This window comes from Schistocerca cancellata, chromosome 4 (genome assembly GCF_023864275.1).
Source record: "Schistocerca cancellata isolate TAMUIC-IGC-003103 chromosome 4, iqSchCanc2.1, whole genome shotgun sequence".
Classification (NCBI taxonomy): domain Eukaryota; kingdom Metazoa; phylum Arthropoda; class Insecta; order Orthoptera; family Acrididae; genus Schistocerca; species Schistocerca cancellata.
Window position 1 is genome coordinate 78,523,116 of NC_064629.1, and position 24,253 is coordinate 78,547,368.

The following is a 24,253-nucleotide window of genomic DNA, read 5'->3' on the forward strand; positions in this document are numbered from 1 at the left end:
ACACCTCTTCAATTATTTACCTGGGTACAGAAAAATATGTCTGGCATACAATCATTCTAGGTTTCGAAAGATGAGGTGAAATCAGTTGAAGAGTTGTTAAAAAGCAGACTAAAACACGTTAAAACTGTTGCAGGCACAAGGAGCCATCATCGCTTCTCTCCAGCGGACTCTGACAATGTGCAGATGAGCAGACTGTCCGGTTATAACTATAGGTCCATGCACAACATGTGTCTTCACAGTGTGTCTGACTCAGGATTCAGAAGCAAAAGCAGCAACATACACCCAGGTTGCTATGTTATTGCTGTTTGTGATGACAAATGGTACTTAGGATGTGTTGCAGAGCGCTGTGAAGCAGAAGGTGATGTATTTGTGAACTTCATGGCACCGGCAGGACCAGCAAGATCATTTCATTGGCCACGTTTGGCAGACAGGTGTTGGATTCCTTTTGAAGATATTCTTATGACAGTTCCAGTTCCTACCACAGTGTCAGGAAGACAGAACAATTTGCCACTCAATGTACAGAGTACAGTAGCTAAAGTGTGGGAGAACTTCTGTTCGAAGCACAATTGACATTTTTAGCAGTTAAGAGGCAGTAAACATTAATGATAGGTTGTGGTTAATCTGTCTATATGTTGTTGCTTAGTGATTAAACAGTTGTGGGAGAGGATAACAAGAGGCAGAACAGTTTACGATGTGTTTTTACAAAATTGTGTTGTGGAACAATGGCCACATCACCAAATACATCTGTCAACTTCCATTGTACACAAATGTCTTGCAATAACATGCTGAAATTTTGGGATACATATCATTATGTTCTACAGTGTGTGAAATTTGGCTTGGATACCACTTGACCCTTTTGCGCTACCACACTTCGAAAATCCATGTTTTTCAGGTAATTTTTCAAATTTTTGTATTTTTGTGCGCATGTAACTCAGTTTTTGTGACTGATATGGGCATGATGAGTTCTGTGTGTGTTTAGGCCACATTAAGCTTAGCACAAAAAATTTACACCCTTTTTGAGTGAATTATATTTGGCATATATGGCACCTACAATATGTACCTTTTAACGTATTACTTTTTTTGATCACATTTTGGATTTTTTTTATTTTCCCCTCAGAAATATGTAGTTAGTGTTTTGATTCATGGAGTTTGTTTTCTAAATGGATGTTACTGGGTTGTAAAAATTTCACTGGACTATGTGGAATAGTTCAAAAGTTATTAAGACCTGAAGTTGGGTCTGAAGATAGATTGCCAGATGTGGGTTGCAATTTCCAGATCACGCCACCTTCTTTCACAAGTCATAATTCTGGAACTAATTGGCAGGGGTAACTAATACCTTTTTACACGAGTTTTCCACACATCGTAGAATTAGTGTACTGAATTTCAGTCAAATCTGAGACTATGAGCTGGAGCCCCTGATTGAACTGACATGGAATGACCCTCGTAGGCAGCAGTCGGCCAGTCGAATGGGCCTCAGATGTAATCCATGAGTGGTGCTTATGTTTGCATTTACTGCTTCCTCTCACTGATATGGTATTGCAACCAAGTTGGAAAACAGGAAATGGTTTGACCAAAGATCAACAGACACTTGCTTTTTATGTGGAGTGCTGAAATGTGAAGTATGGAATAGTGCATACCTCAGCTCACAAAGGAACTTCGATTCTTTCTAGATTCAAATTTGATTGTTTGTTGTTCTGTGATAACATTCTAGTAGCTGTCATAATATTTTAGTGACTATCTATGTCCCATAAACTTTGAAGTTTTCAACTACTGCTCCTGATGTCCTGATCCTACCCCATGTAACAGATATTTTCATAAATGGAGACTTATCTGGAATGACGACAATTCTCATGTAAGATGAGCTCTTGTAACATAAAATAAACACACAGTATAGCAAAACTTGCCTGGTGCCAACTGTATTTTTCTTTAGTACTCTCGTACAGAAGTTACAACATTAAAATGACAATTAAGTGATCACATGAAGGTCAATAAGATAATACTTTTGCCAATAAGCAAGCTCTGCATCGACAACTGTTACTGCAGATGGTGTGTACTAAGAATGAATGTAGGTATGCTTCTGCCTAAGCCTAAAATTTCTATAATTTTCCTGCCAAAGTAATTCAGTGTTTAGTGTGTAATTTTTTAACTATTATTTGACATTCACTCTGAAAATTTTGAGGGTAAGCCTTACTGTGATAACACACAATCCTCCTTGCAATGCTTCCCTAGGATTTTGTCAATTTTGTTTATTGCCATCTCATGATGATGAAACACACACATAATTCCATTAAAAAAGAAAAAAAGACATACATTAACAGTGAATTGGCAAAGAATATCAGCTATGACAGCTTTTGATGAAAAATCACTCTCTCTCTCTCTCTCTCTCTCTCTCTCTCTCTCTCTCTCCCCCCCCCCCCCCCCCCCCCCCCCCCCCTCTCTTTCACTCTGAACTGACTGACTTCATTCTGTTGTAGCATGACCTGTACAGGATTGTTCATAATGTCACACCATGTTCGCGGAAAGAGAAATCACATTGCACCAAAACATATAAAGGTGGGTGACCTACAGGATATAAACAAGAGCAATTCAGCATGAAAATGAATAAAAAAATTTCACCCATTTCATCCTTTAATCAGTTTTCTTGTCGTATTTGATTCTTATTAACATCTTGGGTATTTGAAATATATTTGCACAGCTTCACAAATATGAGGACAATTGCCATTTACATAGACACTTTGCAAGTTGAGATTTTCACTCTGCAGCGGAGTGTGCGCTGATATGAAACTTCGTGGCAGATTAAAACTGTGTGCCGGACCGAGACTCGAACTCGGGACCTTTGCCTTTCACGGGCAAGTGCTCTACCAACTGAGCTACCCAAGCACGACTCACGCCTCGTCCTCACAGCTGGTGGAAGTAAAGCTGTGAGGATGGGGTGTGAGTTGTGCTTGGGTAGCTCAGTTGGTACAGCACTTGCCTGTGAAAGGCAAAGGTCCCGAGTTCGAGTCTCGGTCCGGCACACAGTTTTAATCTGCCAGGAAGTTTCACTTTGCAAGATGTCCAAGATAAATTCTGTGTCTGTGATTCAACAGTAGTTTTTCTTTCAAAATCACAATGAGAAATACTTTTAATAGTTAATTCCAAAGACACCATCACCACAAACAAAAGTCAATGGAGTTAATATTTGTGATATTCAATTCTAATTGCTATGTGTCAGTTATAGGGGGTAATCTTTAAGACATAATTCAATTTCTTTTGCAATAATGCACCTGTCACATGTTATGATAGTGACTTTTCATCATATATACAATTAACTGTAACATCAAAACACAAAACAACTTATCCCTTGTTACAATGGAAATATTAATACATATCTGGAAAAACAGTTTAGTTAATAAGATTGTACATAAATCATTATGTACTTCAAAATGAGTTATGAAGTTTACTAATTCCATAAGCATATTTCCCAACACTTCTGTCAACAGTACACCAAACGAGCAAGCTGTATCTTAATTACAACCAACAATGGAAAAATTATGAGGAGGCATTCCACAATTCTGGGAAATACTTATTACAACTCACATTACAAATAAACCACCAACAGGAGACTAAAGCACAATGTGTCTTTCACAGTCACAAAAGAAGGAAAATGCCGATGCCACCACTCTTAGCCTTAAAGATAGAATTTATTGATTAGAAGCTACAGAAATAATCAAGCAGTAGTGAATGTTATAGTGATTAGTTGTCCTTTTAGCCTTAAACTGAATAACAATCTGTTTCCTTAAAACTGTACTCACAGTTTATGTAATGTTTCCAAATATCCAAAGAATATCCAAACACATGAAATGTACCAGCTAGTGAAATACAGGTTTGCAACAAATGAATACGACAAATTACACCAACAAGACATCTATGGATTTCTCTATTAACATCTCAACATAGGAAATACATCAGCTACAGAAGATCAAAAACTGATGAGTTCAAAATTCACCTCACCTCCTAGCACCATAGTCAGAGAGAATAGATGATGACCGGTAGTAATCATGATGATGATACTGTCCTGTTCTGTATCTGCAAGAGCATGGTCTACATCAATTAATGCAATGTAAATGCAAAGCAATATATCAGCAACAGTATTATCTTATGTTAAAGACAATAAAATGAGCATGTCATCATCTGCTGCTGAAGAAATAACTATAAGTGCAATGGACAACTGGTACCCATGTGTGTATTCTTATGACTGGACTACAACACTAACTTGCAAAGGCTTTTCATTATAGAAAGAGTACATCCATTAATCAAATCTGTGATACCATGATGCACTGTGTAACAAGTACTTCACAATATTTTGTACCCATAAAATCAATACTAAATCATCTAACAATTTTAATTTATCCAAAATGTGCAGGATCCTTGGGTCTTGAGACCCTGGTCATAGAACTTTTGAAATAAAAATCAGTTGTAGTTTCTTTTTACACAAATAAACAAATAGTAGAAATACAAAATATTATAACATTAATTCAAATACAGCTTCCATAATATATTACACTAATTACCAGAAGGTGGTAACTGTGAGCTTAAGATTGAAACATAGTCAGCACTCTCCTGAAACAGTTTAATCAAGTTACAGAAAACAAATCACGATGACCAAGTTAGATAACAAATCGGTATCCTCTTGAACAGGGGTGCAGCATTTTATGGCTTTACTATCTGCCTTTGGTTTGAATGAACTAGCATGAGTCTAACTAAAGCAACCTGAGTTACTTATGTGAAATAGGGTGAATAAAGGAGAAAGGGAAGTGGTAGGGCCAGATACTTTCACCTTGGACTATGTTTTTCCACTATCAGATTTTGAACTATTAAATAGTCTGCTTAAAATAAAGATAACTGATACACTTTTTGAAATCTTTTTTACCTACTGATTACCATTCTGATGCAGTACAGGAATCAATGAAACATAAGGCTCTGGTTTTTCACTGTTATGTTCCACAAATTGTTCTTGTCTGAACCGAATTTCCCAGCATGAACACACACGATATAAACCAGTTTTAGTGTATGACAGATACTGACTATAGACAATATTTTGACTGAAAAGATAGACACATTTGTGTTTAGTAGATGATAGTATCTGTGACATCTACTTGTGAGCTTTCTATTTGTCATACCCAAGACTCTGACACTGTAAACAGCACCAATGGTACCTCTCACTTACAAGGCACCAAATATCATTGAGTATAGTCTAAAATGAAAAATGTTTTCCTCCCTCCACCCTCCCCCACCTCATTAGCCAACTAATTTCTGCCATACACTTCTTAATGATTTCCTTCAGCACATCAAAAAAAGTACAAGGTGTACAACTCTGCTTCCGCCATTTACCGATAGGTGGTGACAACGGTAAGTAGTGGTCGAAAGAAACAGATCGCAGATGTCAGGCAGTTAGCTTGGACCTTAGTCAACATAACCTCATTCAAACATTAGTCGATTTGTATCTGCATCATAAAGTTGTTCCTGATTGAAAATCTCAGTTTAAAAGCCTAATTCTCATCATTTGCGGGAGGTGTTACTGTTTTGTTTCAATATGAAGAAGACAGCGGCTGTGTCTCAACAAATGCTCTCAAGTACGTATGGTAAGGACGCTATTAGTGAAAGAACATGTTGAGAGTGGTTTCAATGCTTCAAGAACGGTGATTTTAACGTCTTAGACCAGCATTGTGGTGGAAGAGAGAATGTTTTTGAAGATGCAGAATTGGAGACATTGCTGAGTGAAGACTTGTGTCATACTCAAGAAGAATTGGCACGATTAGCGTGAGTGACACATGCCATTCAAAATATCTCAAGGCTACGGTCATGATTCAGAAAGAAGGAACTTGGGTCCCGTGTGAGATGAAACCAAGAGACGTTGAACAGCGATTGTGTGTTTGTGAACAGTTGATACAGAGGCAAAAACGGAAGGGATTTCTGCATCACATTGTGACCGGGGATGACAAATGGGTTCATTATGACAACACTAAACGCAAAAAATCATGGGGATATCCCGTCCATGCTTCCACATCGATGGTCAAACCGAATATTCACAGCTCCAAAATCGTGCTCTGCATTTGGTGAGACCAGCTCTGCATCGTGTACTACGAGGTGTTAAAACTGAGTGAAACTATCACAGGTACCCACTATCGAACGCAATTCATGTGTTTGAGCAGAGCATTAAAAGACAAACTGCCGCAATACAGCGAGAGGCTCGATAAAGTGATTTTGCAGCATGGCAACGCTTGACCCCACGTTGCAAAAAAGGTCAAAACGTACTTGGAAAAGTTAAAATGGGAAGTCCTACCCCACCCACTAGATTCTCCAGACATTGCTCCCTCTGACTATCACCTGTTTAAATCAATGGCGCATGGCCTGGCTGACCAACACTTCCAATCTCATGAAGAAGTCACAAATTGGATCGATTCATGGATCACTTCAAAAGATGAACAATTTTTTTGACACGGAATTCGTACACTACCCGAAAGATGGGAAAAAATAGTGGCCAGCGATGGAAAATATTTTGAATGATACATATGTAACCAATTTGTTTCATTAAAGCCTCAAATATAGGGGGAAAAAACGGCATAAGCAAAGTTGTACACCTTATACATTTACTTACTGCATTGCAACAAAATGAACAAATGTATTGTCACTCATGTGAACTGTCACACTTAAGTAAAATTTTATATTTGAGGTATTTATTCACACATATACAACAGTAACTTTTATGCATGTTAAACTACTTGCACTGCTACTCTCTCTCTCTCCCTCTCTCTCTCTCTCTCTCTCTATCTCTCTCTCTCTCTCTCTCACACACACACACACACACACACACACACACACACACTAATTTATTTCTTGGCAATATTAGGACATACAACCTATGAAACAATCATTGGATGTCATAAAATAGAAATTAGGATGCCACACATGCTGCTGTTGTATAACAAAAATATATGTTAACAATTGCACTAAAATACCCTAAATAATTTCAGAATTGCTTAATGCATACCACAATAACAAACTTCTAGTATACATGAGTAACTTCAGACACAAGCTAACAGCCTAAAAACGAATAACAGTGATTTAGGATTTTTGGAATAAAATATAGGAAATTTGTGTTTTCACCTAACAAATTTCTTTGTGGAAATTATGTACGAGGCGTGTTCAAAAAATAACACGGATTTTCAAACTTCACATGTTACGTTAGTCCAATTCACACGATTTCACTTGTTGTTGTGTGTAAAACATAAATGAAAAGTATCTGCACAATGTCAGGAATATTGAATACTTGGCCTATTGCCAACTGTCCAAAAGGTTACTTGTATTTTGGTAGCATTGGCAATTACTTATTTCATACAAAAATGGATCAGAGAATTTGTATAAAATTTTTCTATGGAGAAAATGGAACAAAGTTTTACAGCTGTTAAATATTGCATTTGGCGAGTCTGCTATGAGTAACATAAGAGTTAAAGAGTATATAAGCTTTTTGAATAAGGCTTTGGAGACATTTAAAATGATGAACAACCTGGACATTCCAGCACAATCACAATCAGAGAAGTCACTTATGATATTGGCATACCAACTGGCACATACCATAATTTTTTTTTCCCGATGCTTCGGGTGTAAAATGTGCGACAGAAAAATTTGTTGAATTTTGAACAAAAACAGTGACAAATTCAGGTTGCTCAGCAGTCACTAGATGAAGTCAACAATGATGCACAACTACTGAAATGTGTAATCAAACAAGATGGAACATGGTTTTTTTTGGATATGAAAATGAAATTAAAACTCAGTCATCCCAGTGGATGCACCTCCGAAACCAAAAGAGCTTGGCAATTGGACTCAAGAGTGAAAGTTATGTTCACTGTGATCTTCAATTTTAATGGCACAGTGCACCATGACTTCCTGCCATAAGGTTGAAAAATCAATAAGTCCTGCTAACAAGTTCAATGCTGTTTGTGAGAAGAAATCCACAGGAGTAGGGCAGAGGAGGGATACCATCCAGATCTGTGCGTAAGCAATTCAGAGGTTTTGCACCATGATAATATGCCTGTTTGAACTCTGTTGCTTGTTCTGAATTTCTGGTCAAAAACAATACTTTAATGATGACCCAGAAGCCATATTCACCACATATGGCCCCACGTGACTTCCTTCCGTTTCCAAGAATAATGAAAACCATAAAGGGCTGTTGTTTTACAAGCATGGAAAGATTAAAATCACATTGCTGAGAGAGCTAAAAGCTATTCCACAAATAAGTGTTCCATAAGTGTTTTGAGAATTAGAAGAAGTGCTGGCATAAAAGTCTAATAACTAATGAGGACGAATTTGAAGGGGATAACATTGATGTAGAAGAATAAATAAAATTATTTTTTAAAACAGAAAAGACGGAAAAATCCCCATTATTCTTTGAACACACAGTATGAAATACAACATTGTACACTTTCACATATCAAGCACGTGATGGTATCTTTACTTATTCTTAGTTTTTAGAACTGAAACCCAGACTCTTGCTTTTCGTGGGTGATGTTCTAACTGACCAAGCTATCCAGGCCTGGTTGTGCAGCTGGTAAGAGCATTGCCTACAAAAGCCAAGTTTCTGAGTTCGTGTCCTGGTCAACCACATGGTTTTAGTACTTAACAGATTTTTTCCACTAAATTGGGTAAAACTTTATTTTATTAGTACTGATGTACATCTTGATTTTTTTTGGGGGGGGGGGGGAGGGGGGGGGATGATGCAGCGGGAGAGTGACCAATTTAAAGTTAAGATACATCACAAAATGCTCTTGATTACATTCTACAAAGAATATAAACCATATTTTAGACAACACAAAGCTGCTGGTAGGATATACATATATACCTGTCATCATTTTCAGAGCTGCGACCAGAATGAACACTGCCTCTGTCTTCAGAGTATACACCTTGTTGATACTGCTGCTGATCCCCATAATACTTTGCATACCAATCAGCATATGCAGCTGGGTTTGTTCTCCTGAGGTTTTCATAATATTTATAACTATAGTATGCCTCATAATGATAACGATCCAAAGCAGGTCGTCCATAATAACCATAACCTAGAAATGTAATAAGCACATGTTACTATCTTAATTACAGAGAGCAGGGAGATGATTGGGAATGGATGCACAGCCAGCATCCTAGATCTAGTCAGTGGATCATGTTAACTGGTCAGTAAGTCCGAGTTTTCAATTAGTGTGCCACCATCTATTAGCTCCAGTACTATCATATGAGATGACAAACAAATCTGAGACTGGATGGAGCAAATGGAGGGTGTGACCATTGCACTGAAATAGTGTGTTACTGAAAGTGTGCTTCAAATGAGTATTTTCAGCAGTGTCGTAGGAGGCTATGAGAAAATGGAGGAGGTGCTCATTTGATTAAAAAAGACCCTGTGTGTTGTGGTATACTACGTCAGCTATTGCCTATGATTTGTTAATATGGAAAATTTGAAACTGAACTGTGATATTGAGCCTAGGTAACACTGCAGGTCCTTCTTTAACTGGCTAGGTAAAGTCAATTTTAAGGGTAGAAGAAGGAAATGGCATCCTGCCTTTAACACGACCAAGTCACAACAAGTTCAATATTAAAAATATTTTTTATTTTAAAATAACTGGCCACAATCACTAATTGCTTTCTTGTCACATACAAAAAGATGTATTTCATTGTCCTCTGGTTTTTCCTTCTTTCAGTGACAAAATTTACAATGTTTCTATTACTTTAAATTCAAATGCAACACTTTGTCCTCATAAAACTTATTCCATTGAATGACAGACTGATTTAGAGTGGCAATCAGTTTTCACAATTATACTGCATTTACCCAAGTGTAAGATGACCTTGAACATAAGACAACCCCCCCCCCCCCCCCTTTAAAAAGAGGCTCTTTGAGATAAATTTGTTTTTTTACATATTCTGACTAATCAAAATAACAAACTTTTATTGACTTAAGGAACTTGCCTAAAATGTTAACATTACACCTATTCTAAATTTATGCCATTTATTGATTGTCTATATTTTGATAATACGAGGAGGAATAAAAGAAACAAAAAGGAATTTTTTACAATAATTTTTATCTTCATTGCCTTTTTTCTATAGTTAGCCAGTCATCTGTGATATCACTATTTTTAATAATAATAATAATAATAATAATAATAATAATCATAATCATCATCATCATCGTCATCGTCATCATCGTCATCATCGTCATCATCCTAATGAAACAGCTGTGAGACTTAACATCTCTGTTTTCACAAATATACAGCTATTTCTTCCAAATATGTTGGGATTTTTGAGGTTGTGGTTACTATGGGACTTGAGAACATAACTGTTTTTTTCTGAACACTTGGTGGATTTAACTTCTATACTGATGTGAGATGTTACAATATATCTTGTTTCCAAACACACTGTCTGCCCACTGCTCTCACATTGGCTAGGATCAGCAGCTGACACATCCCAATCATTCCCGTCATATCTTGCGGTGTGCAACGACAACAGTGCTGCATGAAACACGTAAGTACACCATTGGTCTCAACTTAGACCTTTTGCACCTCCCACAGACATGTACACTATGCGATCTCAAGTATCCAGGCACCTGGCTGATTGGTTGGTTTAAGGGGTTGGGGGGGGGGGGGGGAGACCAAACTGCGAGGTCATCAGCCCCCTGTTCCCAGTAGAACAATTACCCAAGGGAAAGAAGAAAACAAAGAAGACGTATGGCACAATAACAAGAGGAAGACCGACAGAAGGACAATCAACACTACTATGGACAAAAACAGGAAAAGAAAACCACAGAGAGAGACGCAAGAAACAGGGAGAAGAGGTTAAAAACAAGAAAGCAAATTACCAAGGCTGGCTGACCATGAGAATAAAAAAGGAGAAGCCAGCCACTCTGAAACACATGAAAACTTCCATCCTAAAAGTCTTAGGGTAGAGGACACAGAGGGACAAAGGGCATGTGCTAAAACTCGTATCAAATGATAAAACCCACCCTCACGAATAAAACTTAAAACTAAAGCTGCTGTTAAGGCACTGTCACCCAACACCGAAGGTAGCGTGCTGGGAAAGTTAAAAGTCCACTGCAGAGCAGCTAAAAGTGGGCACTCTGGCAAGAGGTGGATGACTTATTTGGGAGCCACAGCGACAATGAGGTGGGTCCTCGCGACGGAGGAGGTAACCGTGTGCGAGCCACACACGGCCAATGCTGAGCCGACAAAGGACAACTGATTCCCTGCGAGAAGCTCACAGGGAAGACTTCCGCACATTTGCAATCTCCTTAATGACACACAGTTTGGTGTGCATAATGTTATGCCACTCCGTCTCCCAAAGTCGAAAAACCTTGCGGCATAACACAGAATGCAGGTCAGTTTCAGAGATGCCCATCTCCAGGAGTGGTTTCTGCACTGCCTGTTTGGCCAGCCTGTCAGCAAGTTCATTGCCTGGGAGAAGGGACCAAACTACGCGGTCATCGGTCCCTTGTTCATAATAAAACAATGCCACAAGTGTGAGAATAAAACAGACAAGACATATAACACAAAACAGAAAGAAAGGAAAAGCCACAAGAACGAAGGGAAGGCGACGAACATTAAAAGGAACAAAAGAGGACAAGAAAACAACAGAGAGATGCTAGAAACAGAAGAGAGTAAGACATGAAAGCAGATTACAGTGGCTGGCCAACCACGAGAATAAAAACGGAAAGCCAGCCAGTCTGCAACAAATTAAAACAACCACCCTAAAAGTAATAGGGTGGAGGACACAGAGGGACAAAGGACGTGCTAAAACCTACACAGAAGTATAAAACCCACTCTCGGGGATAAAACATAAAACTAAAGCTGCTGTGGAGGCATCGTCGCCCAACACCCAAGGCAGAGTGCTGGGAAAGTTAAAAGTCTGCCGCAGAGCGGCTAAAAGTGGGCAGTTCAGCAAGAGGTGGACGACTGTCATTTGGGAGCCACAGCGACACTGAGGTGGGTCCTCGCAACAGATTAGGTAACCGTGCGTTAGCCACGTATGGCCAATGCGGAGCCGGCAGAGGAGAACTGATTCCCTGCCAGAGGCCTGCATGGAAGACTTACACACACTCATAGTCTCCTTAATGGCATGCAGTTTGTTGTGCATGCTGTTCTGCCATTCCGTCTCCCAAAGCCAGAAAACCCTGCGGTGTAAGACAGAATGCAGGTCAGCTTCGGAGATGCCTATCTCCAGAAGCGGTTTCCGCATCACCTGTTTGGCCAGCCCGTCAGCAAGATCGTTGCCGGGGATTTCGACATGTCCTGGGGTCCACACAAACACCACAGAACATTGGGACTGTTCCAGGGTATAGTTGGACTCCTCAACGGACGCTACCAGAGGGTGGCGAGGGTAGCACTGGGGATAGCTTGTAGGCTGCTCAATGAGTCAGTACACAGGAGAAATGACTCGTCAGGGCATGAGCGGATGTACTCAAGAGCACGAGATACGGCCACCACCTCTGCAGTGAAGACACTGCAGCCAACTGGCAAGCAGTGCTGCTCAATATGTTCTCCATAGAAATATGTGAAGCCTACATGACCATCAGCCATTGAGCCATCGGTGTAAACCACTTCAGAGCCCCGGAACACGTCGAGAATTGAGAGGAAGTGACAGCGGAGGGTGGTGGGGTTAATGAAGTCCTTAGGACCATGCAAAAGGTCCAGACGAAGCTGCAGTGGAGGGACACCAGCCTCCACCAGTATGCTGGTCACCGGACTCGTCCTAAAAGCACCTGTCGATAACTGAACCCCACAGTGGTGCACAGGGTCGAGTTAATGCAATGCTGAAGGTGCTGCCGAGCCATAAACCACACTCCCATAGTCAGTTCGGGATTGGACAAGAGCTCTGTAGAACTGCAGCAGCGTACAGCGATCTGCACCCCAATCGGTATTGCTCAGGCAATGGAGGGCAAGTGCTGCCAGCACTTATGCTTAAGATGACGAAGATGAGGGACCCAAGTCAATCGACAGTCGAAAAGCAGTCCTAGGAATTGATATGTCTCCACTACAGTGAGTGGATCATCATTACGGTAAAGTGCAGGTTCCGGATGAACAGTACGATGCCAACAGAAGTGCATGACACACACAACTTTCCAGCTGAAAACTGGAAGCCGTGGGCTAGATCCCATGACTGCGCCTTGTGGATCGCTCCCTGGAGGTGCCGCTCAGCAACAACAGTACTGGAGCAGCAGTACGAAATGCAGAAGTCGTCTGCATACAGAAAAGGTGAGACGGAGGGACCCAACAGCTGCTGCTAGACTGTTAATGGCCACTAAAAATAGAGACACACTCAATACAGAGCCCTGCGGGGATTCCTTTCTCCTGGGTATGGATGGAACTATGGGAGTCACCAACTTGGACATGGAAAGTACGGAGCAATAGGAGGTTTTGGATAAAAACCGGGAGTGGTCCCCAAACACCCCACTCATACAATGTGGCAAGGATATGATGTCGCCAAGTTGTGTCATATGCTTTACGTAAGTCAAAAAAAGACAGGAATCGGGTGTTGCTGTCTGGAAAAGGCTCTTCGGATGGCAGACTCAATGGACACAAGATTATCAGTGGTAGAGCAACCCTGGCGGAAGCCACCCTGACATGGAGCCAGCAAGCTACATGACTCCAGGACCCAACCCAACCGCCGACATACCATATGTTTCAGCAGCTTACAAAGAACATTGGTGAGGCTGATGGGCCGAGAGCTTTCCACATCAAGTAGGTTTTTACTGGGTTTGAGCATGGGAATGATGGTGCTCTCCCGCCACTGCGATAGAAAGAAGCCATCGCACCAGAGCAGGGTGAAGATGACAAGAAGATGTCGCTTGTAGTCAGATGAGAGATGTTTAATTATCTGGCTGTGGATGCAATCAGGCCCAGGAGCTGTGTCGGGGCAATGTGCAAGGACACTGAGGAACTCCCACTCTGTAAATGGGGTGTTATACGGTTCACTGCAGCATGTAGTGAACGAGAGGACTTTCTGTTCCATCCGCATTTTTGAGGGTGCGAAAGGCTGGGTGGCAGTTCTCCGACACAGAGGCTCTAGCATAGTGATCAACAAAGTGCTTGGCAAATGCATCTGTGTTGGTAGAGAGCATGCCATTGACGTTAATGCTAGGGACACCTGTTGGAGTCTAGTACCCAAAAAGATGTCGGATCTTCGTCGACACTTCAGAAGGTGACGTATGGCACCCAATGGTCGACACGTACCTCTCCGACACTCCTGTTTCCATCTTTTATAAGCAGGCAAACACAGCACTGAGCTGCTTAATGGCTATTAGGTGCTCTCAGGAAGAGTGCCGTTTATGTCACTGTAGAGCTCACCGACACTCTTAATTGCCTCAGCGACTTCTGGCAACCACCAATGGATTGTCTTTTGCCGGGGACACCATAGGGAACAGGTGACTGTGTTTTCCACTGCAGAAGCGATTGTTGTAGTGACCTGCTCAATCATATCACCGATGGCACCATTTGGGGGAGATTCAACAGTGACAGCAGAGGTGAAGGCTACCCAGTCTGCCTTGTTTAAAGAAAATTTGGGTGGGTGTCCACAGGCATGATGCCAGAAGTCCTGGGCTGCAAACTGATAAATCAATGGCTTAGTAACTACCATGAGCTACACTGAAATGTGTGACAGCCCCAGTATTTATGAGGCATTGGTCGAGTTGGGACAGTAAAGTTTCAACATATCTGCCACAGTCACTATGCATGCTGTTACCCCACAAGGGGTTATGGGTTTCAAAATCTCCCAAAAGTAGGAAGGGTTTAGGAAGTTGATCAGTCATTGCAGCCAATACGTTCAGGAGTACCGCACCATCTGGAGGGAGATTGTGTTGCAGACAGTTATTTCCTGCATCGTCCCTACCCTGACAGCCACAGCTCCAAGAGGAGTTTGAAGGGGCACAGGTTCACTACATACCGAGTTCAGGACATAAACGCAAACTCCACCTGACACACTATTATATTCGTTATGGTTCTTGTAATATCCCCTGTGGCCACGAAGGGCAGGGGTCCGCATTACCAGGAACCAGTTTTCCTGGAGGGCAATGCTGAAAACAGGTGTACAGCTTAACAGTTGCCATAACTCAGCCATGTGGTGGAAAAAAACACCGCATTTCCACTGGAGGATGACGGGATCGTAAGACTGGGAAGGCATGAAACACTTAATGAGGCAGTCTACGCCTCAGGGTCACCTGCTGCCAAACTTATTTCCTGAACAGGCTATATCCATTGTATCTGAGGGTCTGGTGAGATCTAGGTCCTCAGCGGATGCCAGATTCTTCATCTCTTCCTCAGACGCATAGCATGTAGGCAGCGGTGGTGTGGGTGCCAACGCATTTCCCTTGGTCTTCAGGTCATCTTTCTGGATTGCTCTCACTGATCCTTGGGTTTCTCTGGCTGGGAGGGCTTCACTGATTAAGTCTCCGGGACTGAGGATGACCACAAAGCCCTAGGACCAGCTGCTTTTGGCCAATTCAGCCACTAGCGGGCGTCATCTTTCACACTAGCAGAAAGCTGGGAAGGGAGTGACCCAAGGAACCCCTTCCTAGCGAGAGGAGCTGAGGAAGACTTACACTTCTCCAGCTGAGAAGATAGTTGGGAATACAGTGTTCCCAAGGTAGGTGGTGCAGGAGCAACGTGAAGGGAAGTGTCCCCACCATCAAGGGGGCAAGTGTAGTCTTCCGGCTCTGTGAGCTGAGTGGAATTCGCAGAACTAATGGGGCTACAACTTTTCTCAGAGGGGCAGCATAAGAGGACGTCATAGCCATAGGATGTAGGTGCTCAAATTTCCTCTTGGCCTCAGTGTAGGTCAGTTGCTCCAGGGTCTTGTATTCCATGATTTTCCTTTGTTGCTGTAAAATCCTGCAGTCTGGTGAGCAAGGGGAATGATGCTTTCCACAGTTGACACAGATGGGAGGTGGGACACATGGAGTATTGGGATGGGATTGACGTCAAAAATCTCGACATGTGATGCTGGAAGTACAGTGGGAAGACATATGGCCGAACTTCCAGCACTTAAATCAGCCCATCGCGGGAGGGACATATGGCTTGACATCATGGCAGTAGATCATCACCTTGACCTTCTCGGGTAATGTGTCACCCTCGAAGGCCAAGATGAAGGCATCGGTGGCAACCTGATTATCCCTCGAACCCCGACGGATGCGCCTGATGAAATGAACTCTTAGTCCCTGTAAGTTCACGCGCAGCTCATGGTCAGACTGCAAAAGAAGGTCCCTGTGGAATATAAAACCCCGGACCATATTTAAGCTGTTATGAGGCGTGATGATACTGCCCAAACTTGTCCTCTAAATGCTCTACAAAAAACTGAGGCTTTATCCAGACAAAGGAGTCCCCATCAACTCTCGTACGTACAAGGTACCGGGGCGAATAAGGTTCGCTGCCATCCTTAGTATGGCGTTCCTCCCATGGTGTGCCCAGAGAGGGGAATGATTTAGTATCATACTTCCTTGCATTGTACTGAGACTTGGAACACTTAGAGACTGCTGGCGTTTGATCACCAGCAAATGATGATGTGGTACCCTTCCTCGCACGTCATACACCCTGATGTCACCCACTCCGACTGGGAGCCCTCCCCAAGGGTGCCACCCAGCCGTAGCAAAGGTCACCTGGCAGGATGGCCATTGCCGGGAGTCCGGATGCCCCAGGGTGACGGGCATCTACTTCTTGGCATACGTGGGGAGTTCACAGTGCAGGCATCAGCAGAGCGATCCCTGTGTTGTCAGGAGGCTACAGTCAACAGCGTACATGGGGGCCCCACCACAATGGACTGTCTACCGTGCAGGATATGAGGTGCAAAGAATTCCATGGTCATTGTTGGTGCATGAAACGACACTGCATAATGGATGGAGGAATATGCACTTAAGCGATGGAGGATAAGCGGGACTGCAATGCCACGACGAGAAAGCGGGCTAAAGATCTCAATGCACGATGGACACAATGCACCATGTAAGGCATCCTTTCCCAATTGGCTCGCTCTTTGGTAAAATTTTGAAAAATGGAGGTCAAACCCTACAGGGGACCACCATATAAAGGCCGAATGGTATGAGACTCCTTTTAGTCGCCTCTTATGACAGGCAGGAATACCTCGGGCCTATTCTAACCTCTGGGCCTGCAGGGGGACACCTGGCTGAAAATGACTTACAAGCTCATGGTGCCCTCCATTGGTAATGCTGGAATTCAATATGGTGATGACCCACCCTTCGCCTTGATGACGGTTTCCACTCTCACACGCACACGTTCAATCAGGTGCTGGAAAGTTTCTTGGGGAATGGCAGCCCATTCTTCACCCACTGCTGCACTGAGGAGAGGTATCGATGCCGGTTGGTGAGGCCTGGCATGAAGTCTGTGTCCCAAAACATACAAAAGGTGTTCTATAGGATTCAGGTCTGGAATCTGTGCAGGACAGTCCATTACAGGGATGTTATTGTCATATAACCACTCTGCCACAGGCCCTACATTATGAACAGGTGCTTGATCGTATTGAAAGATGCGATCGCCATCCCCAAATTGCTCGTCAACAGTGGGAAGCAAGAAGGCGCTTAAAGCATCAATGTAGGTCTGTGCTGTGATAGTGCTACACAAAACAACAAGGGGTGCAAGCCCCCTCCATGAAAAACATGACCACACCGTAACACCACCACCTCCAAATTTTACTGTTGGCACTACACACACTGGCAGATAATGTTCTTCACCAGGCATACCCACACCCTACCTTCGAATCGTCACCTTGTGTACCACGATTCGTCATTCCACACAATGTTTTTCCACTGGTCAAGCATACAATGTTTACGCTCCTTACACCAAGTGAGGCGTCGTTTGGCATTTACCAGTGCGGTGTGTGGCGTACGAGTAGCCGTTCAACCGTGAAATCCAAGTTTTCTCAACTCCTGCCTAACTGTCATTGTACTTGCAGTGGATCCTGATGCTGTTTGGAATCCTGTAAGATAGTCTGGATTGATGTCTGCCTATTACACATTATGACCCTCTTCAACTGTCGGCAGTCTCTGTCAGTCAACAGATGAAGTTGGCCTGTACGCTTTTGTACTAGAGATGTGGGATCTGCTCCTGAACTGATTCATAAAGTTGAATCTTTCAAAGGAGTGAACAATCAGTGATTCAGAAAAAAAGAACGGCAACTCCATACGTTTCCCACAGCAGAGAGAGAGAGAGAGAGAGAGAGAGAGAGAGAGAGAGAGAGAGTCGGAGCAGATCAGCAGGGCCTCTGCTGGTGAGAGCACACTGCATGCCACACAACACAGCCAGCGCCAGCCTCTGCCCTGCTTCTGCCTTGGCTGCCTGCATTGTGCAGTGCCCCATTTGATTTCGTGTTTCACATATGCCGTGCCGTCTCTGTGCTTCCTCTGCCGCATGGAGTGTCTGGCACACCTTAATTAGCATCGCACTCCGTCGGCAGTCATTTCAGTCGCACGTCCTGCCCTCTGGGCAGTTGATGCGAGCAACAGGACAGAGAGCCTCCTAGCGGAGAACATAAGAACTACTTGCAACAACCTGCTTGCAAGAGAACGGACGATTTGTCTCAGAGCGGGTGACTGGTGACCGTTCACCGCTCCCCCCACCCTCGGAACTCGCCCGCTCAACGCTCACCCCACCGTTCTCGGCTCTAGTCAGAGCGTTGAGCAAAGAAACTCAGGTGTCACTCTGGGCTCTGCAGTCTTAGCTCACGCAGTAATACAGCTCACGGCTCTACCTGCTTGACTCAGCGCCTCTGCATCGGAGTATTCTCTACTGGATATTATTCTTCGTAGTAATACTGGTATGTATATTACATAATTATGTTATGTATACATCATTTGTTTTTATTTTATTTTTATTTGTTTAAACTGGTAAGATTAGGTTCCTGACGACTCCTCTTACTGTAGGATTTTTTTATTATGGACACTCGAATTTACGCTTTAATTACGAGCGAATCGATAAACGCATCGCAAAATGTGATACACCAATATTTTCCTCGTTTTATTCTGCGTAAGGCTATATGCAGCACTTTGGTCTTACAGTCAAATTTATATATTTTTTTCTTATTGCAGTACGGATTTTGCGATTTTAGGCGTCTTCGGAAGGCTACATCAGTTCCCTGTGAGCGTATCTTCTCAAAAGCAGGACAAATATGCAACGACAGAAGGAACAGACTCACTTCGAGTAAAACTGAACAAATTTTATTTATAAACCAGAACATTGATTAGTTTTTCCTATAACATATACTCACTGTTTGTGTCGACTATGCATACTAAAATATATTACAGTTTTTGTATGTTACTTTTTATGCAATTAAAGTTTGTTTACATAATATGAATCAGTCTTAGTTTCAAATTTTCCCTACCTGATAAAAATACTTAGAATTTTATTGTAATATTTTTATTTTTTCCACCAGATGAAATGTATAACTTTTCTATTTCAAAGTGACTCAGGATGTAATATAAACCTATCAGTGATTTTTTCCTTCATTGCGGACTGCAGTCATACTGTACTTTATGAATGAAAATGCAACAATTTGATTAAGTTTCATTATTACTTCATTTCACACTATCACTATTTAGATGTAGAGGTTTGTTTTGCGGGGCACTCAAAAGTGCCGTTATCAGCATGCTGTTTTAGCTTTGTAGCCATTATCACATGCAAAGGTGAAATATTTATTACATATCTGACATGTCTGAATGATTGTTGTCACAATATTACAATCATTCAGACATGTCAGATATTTTATGACTATTTCGCCTTTGACCATGATAATGGCTAAAAAGTAAAAACCACGATAGTGCAAAATAAATCAATAATCAAAAACTTTGGTCATATCATGGAAATTTTAATAAACAATACAAAATTCTTACTCATTATCTGTGTTACTTCAAAATAGGATCAAATAAGATCAAAATACAGGTATAGTACTGGAATAAACCAAGTTTAAAGGGCAATGTGCCTTCCATTTATTTTCTATTGTGAATGAGTGGTGAGTCATGAAAAAGAGCTAGTTCATTTCAGGGAGTGAACACTTCTGATCCGATCTCTGAAAAGAACAGTTTTGCCCATCTCTATTTTGTACTGTAGGTGTCCCTTCACGTTTCTGCTTCACTAGGGCATCAGAAACAGTGGAGATAGGGATGTTAAGGAGCATGGAAATCTCGTGTACAGACGTATGACACACATGACACCCAATCACCTGACCACGTTCAAAGACCGTGAGTTCCGTGGAGTGCCCCATTCTGCTCTCTCGTGATGTCTAATGACAACTGAAGTCACTGATATGGAGTACCTGACAGGAAGTGGCAGCACAATGCACCTAATATGAAAAACATATGTTTTTGGGGAAGTCCAGATACTGTTGATCACATAGTGTATGCTACTGTTGAATATTCATCCAATTCTGAAGTCAGTTTGATTCAAAGTACTGATAGAGTCACACAAATTGCAGTTGAAAAATGGCAGATGTTCATAAAAAGCCAACGTATGCAGTATACATTCCCACGGTACTGCTCAACACTTCCCTCTCCACACTCGTCTTAGGCCTCAGCCAAGCAACAAAAAATGAGCAACAAAAAGATGGCATAAACACTGCTACAGAAGTGCTGAAACAATAATGTACCTGTTGGTCTGGGTTGTGGCAAGGTACGAGTGCACATGCAATGTGCAAGACTTGCCCCCATCTGGTCTACACAGCAGTTTCTCCCTGTCATCGTCAGATATCCGTTGTATTGCAGAATGGCACCAACCTAGTCTGGAAGTACGAGGGTCACTGAAAATGTCACGGTTACTATTTTTTGTCTCGAAAATGGCAACGAATTAAAAAATTCCGAAATATGCAAATGGAAGATTAGTTCATATGTAAACATTACTTATAAGGATACGGATGAACATACACACACTGCCATAAAGATATAGTACAAGAAAAAAGACGAAGCATATTTTGTCATTTAAAATGTGCTTTACTGTCAACTGCATCTGTACACAATACTACAGGGCAGGAATGCGGACCTGTGACATCTTACGACATCTTAAGAGTCCCTCGAAATAGTCTTCCGACGAATACATCACACACTGCCAATGCTGTGGAAGATAATGAATACCTGCGGCCTCAGAACTAGCAAATTGTAGGATCTCACACGTGACTGCTGTGGCAATGTCTTCACATGTTCCAAAGTGTTTTTCATACAGTGGCTCTTTCAATTTTGGTACGACGTTATAATCACAAGGTGATAAGCCATAAATACGAGTATTTCCCATCCCCATTACATGAGCAAATTCCTCACACACTCTGCCATATGGGCTTTCATGTTTTCCTGAAAAATTAATGCACCGTGTAGACGTCCGAGACGTTTCTCCCGATTAGCTTCTTTTAGATGTTGTTACAGGAAAGTGCCAAAGTAGTACAAAGCATTAACAGTTTGCCCATGTGGGACAAAAATAGCACAAAATCACTCATCTAATGCCATCGGCTACGATAAACATTAACTGTTTGGTGAACCCGGATGACGCCACTCCACAAACTGGCATTTCAGTTCTGGCTCATATGGCCTGGCCCACAATTCATCTACGGTGACGATTCTTGCAAGCATATTGTCTCCCTCCCTCCTCATAACGCGCTCGATGCACACGTCAAGTTTTGTAACGTGTCCACTTTTCCATTTCACTCAGTGCACGAGGCAGCCATTTTGCAGCAACTTAACACGTGTGTAGCTCGTCACGTAAAATTCTGTCGTCTTCTCAATAACAGTATGTTGCTGTAATTCCTGCAGCATCCACTGTCTGTTGTTCTCCGAGCACAGGGTGATCTGGGTGCGAGAACAGTCCGTACGTACGTGAACAGGCTGCCCAGAGTGGTGCATGTTGGCCACCGCAACTCTCCCTGCCCGGATGCATCTACCCACTAAGCAACCATTCGGTACAGTAGAGCAGTATTTTCTACAGCTTCCACAAGCTGCTCGTAGCATTGTTGCACATTCCTTCCCTGGCGAACTGCAATCTCCATGTAAGAGTGCTGTACAAGTTGGGTACATCCATCCTGGATGTATGCTCAACTCACACTGTTGTCTTTCTTCGTGCTTTGTTCTCCTGGAAAGGACTGCCATCTAGTGTCACATCACATTAATGTGGATTCTTGGGGAGACCCCTGATGGCATGAAGTGCACATAGTTAGTAACGTAGTATTGTGTGTTGTTGCAATTGACAGTAAAACACATTTGCAATGACAAACTTTTTTCATCTTTTTCCTTGTGATGTATATCTTTATGATGGTGTGTATGTTCATCCACCTGCCTACATTTAATGTTTCTATACGAACTAACCTTCCATTCGCATATCCGTAATGACCAAATAGTGGTATGATCCCCAATTACAACACGAGTTCATGAGTTTAGAGCAGAGTTTCATAAAATTAGAATCAGTAGGAGAATACTTGTGATTTTTTGTAGTATTCAACCACTTTCACTTCTTGAGCAAAGCAGTGAATGGTGAATGGACGAAGTTTTCTTTTATTTGGGTATTTAATATTTTGATTCTATTTACTTTGAAACTGAGAGAGTCAACATTTTTCAATCTTTGTTTGATTGCTACATTTATTACAGGAAACCATAAGAATGAAAACCAAAAATTGGTTATTTCAGAAACCAGTTATTTTGAGCAGTTTTAACGCTCAGGTTAAACTAGCTCATCCATCTATAGTCTTTATGCAAGCAGTTATTCGGCTTGGTGCTGATTGGTGGCATTGTTGGATGTCCTCCTGAGGGATATCGTGGCAAATTCTGCCCAACTGGTACATCATACCATCAAAATCCCGAGTCTGGTTGGAGGGCCCAGCCCATAATTCTCCAAGCATTCTCATTTGGGGAAAGAACCAGTGACCTTTCTGGCCAAGGCAGTATTTGGAAAGCATGAAGATAAGGAGTAGAAACTCTTGTTGCGTGCGGGTTGGCAATATCTTTCTAAAATGTAGGCCCGAGATAGCTTGCCACAAAGAGCAACAAAATGGGGTGCAGAATATCATTGATGTTCTACCGTGGCTGTAATGGTGCCACAGATGACAACCATAGGGGTCCTGCTATAAAAAGAAATGGCACCCCAGACCATTGCTGCTAGTTGTCAGGCCGTATGGCAGGTGACAGTCAGGTTAGTAACCCGCACCTGTCCGAGGCACCTCCAGATATGTCTCTGGCCTGGAATCTCGTTGACTAGTGTAGAATTGTCTTCAGTGATGAGTCCCAATGTCCAGGAAAGACATGTCTGGCGACATTGCAGACAGCAGTGGGTACCAACGAGACTGTCACCCACCATATGGCCCAACAGTCAGGAGTGACGGTCTAGAGTGCCATTTCATTTCATAGCAGGACCCCTTTGGCTGTCATCTGCGGCACCCTTACAGCACAGTGTTAGGTCGCCGATATTCTGTACCCTGTTTTGTTGCCCTTCATGGCAAGCCATTCTGGGCTTAAATTTCAGCAAGCTAAAGGCCCCCCCCCCCCCCCTGCACACAGCGAGTGTTTCCACTACTTGTCTTCGTGCTTACCAAACCCCACCTTGACCAGCAAGGTCACCAGACCTCTCCCCAATGGAGCATTATAGGGAGGGCCCTCCAACTAGCTCGGAATTTTGATGATCTAATGTGCCAATTGGACAGAATTTGGCACGATATCCCTCGGTAGGACATCCCACAACTGTGTCAATCAGTGCCAATCTGAATAAATGCTTGCATAAGGGCCAGAGGTGGACTACTGCATTATTGACTTGCTCAATTGGGAAATTATTTTTCTTGAATAAATCATTCAGTTTTTCTGAAATTTGTGTCTCTGTACAACTACATCAAATCTACTGATTTCCATCCCATTTGGATGATTCATTTGTGGTGTGTCATTTTTTATGTCTTAAGACTGTATTTACAAATTCTCTTACTACTTACAATTTATTTCTTTTTTAAATGTCAAATTTATGGAAGATTCAATGGTTGCGTGTTAATTTATCTTACTGTTGGAGAAAATGAATGTAGGTACAAGAGATTGTGTACCAATGGGATACTTACTGAACAAACTTTTTAAGCAGTTAATAGGGGACAAATAAGCACTCTTGTCAGGTGCAAATATCATGACTACACATATCAAGTACAAACATGCTTGTGAAATAAGCAATGACTGAACAATTTTCCGTCTCCTAAATGACCATGGGTAACCTTTCACAAATTCCACGTAGCTTCA

General features: G+C 42.2%; 1 protein-coding gene and 1 non-coding gene across 4 annotated transcripts in view; both read right to left on the reverse strand.

The window, feature by feature from the left end:
• The window catches only part of LOC126185099 (uncharacterized), a 232,359-nt gene that overhangs the window by 92,217 nt on the left and 115,889 nt on the right, over nt 1–24,253 (reverse strand). For 2 of the 3 annotated variants that reach the window (XM_049927911.1, XM_049927910.1), the window contains exons 11-12: nt 8,882–9,095; nt 3,994–4,068 (exon numbers count right to left, since the gene is read on the reverse strand). In XM_049927911.1, coding sequence (XP_049783868.1) covers nt 3,994–4,068; nt 8,882–9,095 — 289 coding nt within the window. The remainder of the gene's footprint in view (nt 1–3,993; nt 4,069–8,881; nt 9,096–24,253) is intronic. The other variant, XM_049927912.1, reaches the window with a different exon arrangement.
• On the reverse strand, nt 2,807–2,881 carry Trnas-uga (transfer RNA serine (anticodon UGA)). Its single transcript has one exon. It is a non-coding gene; the product is annotated as a tRNA-Ser (tRNA).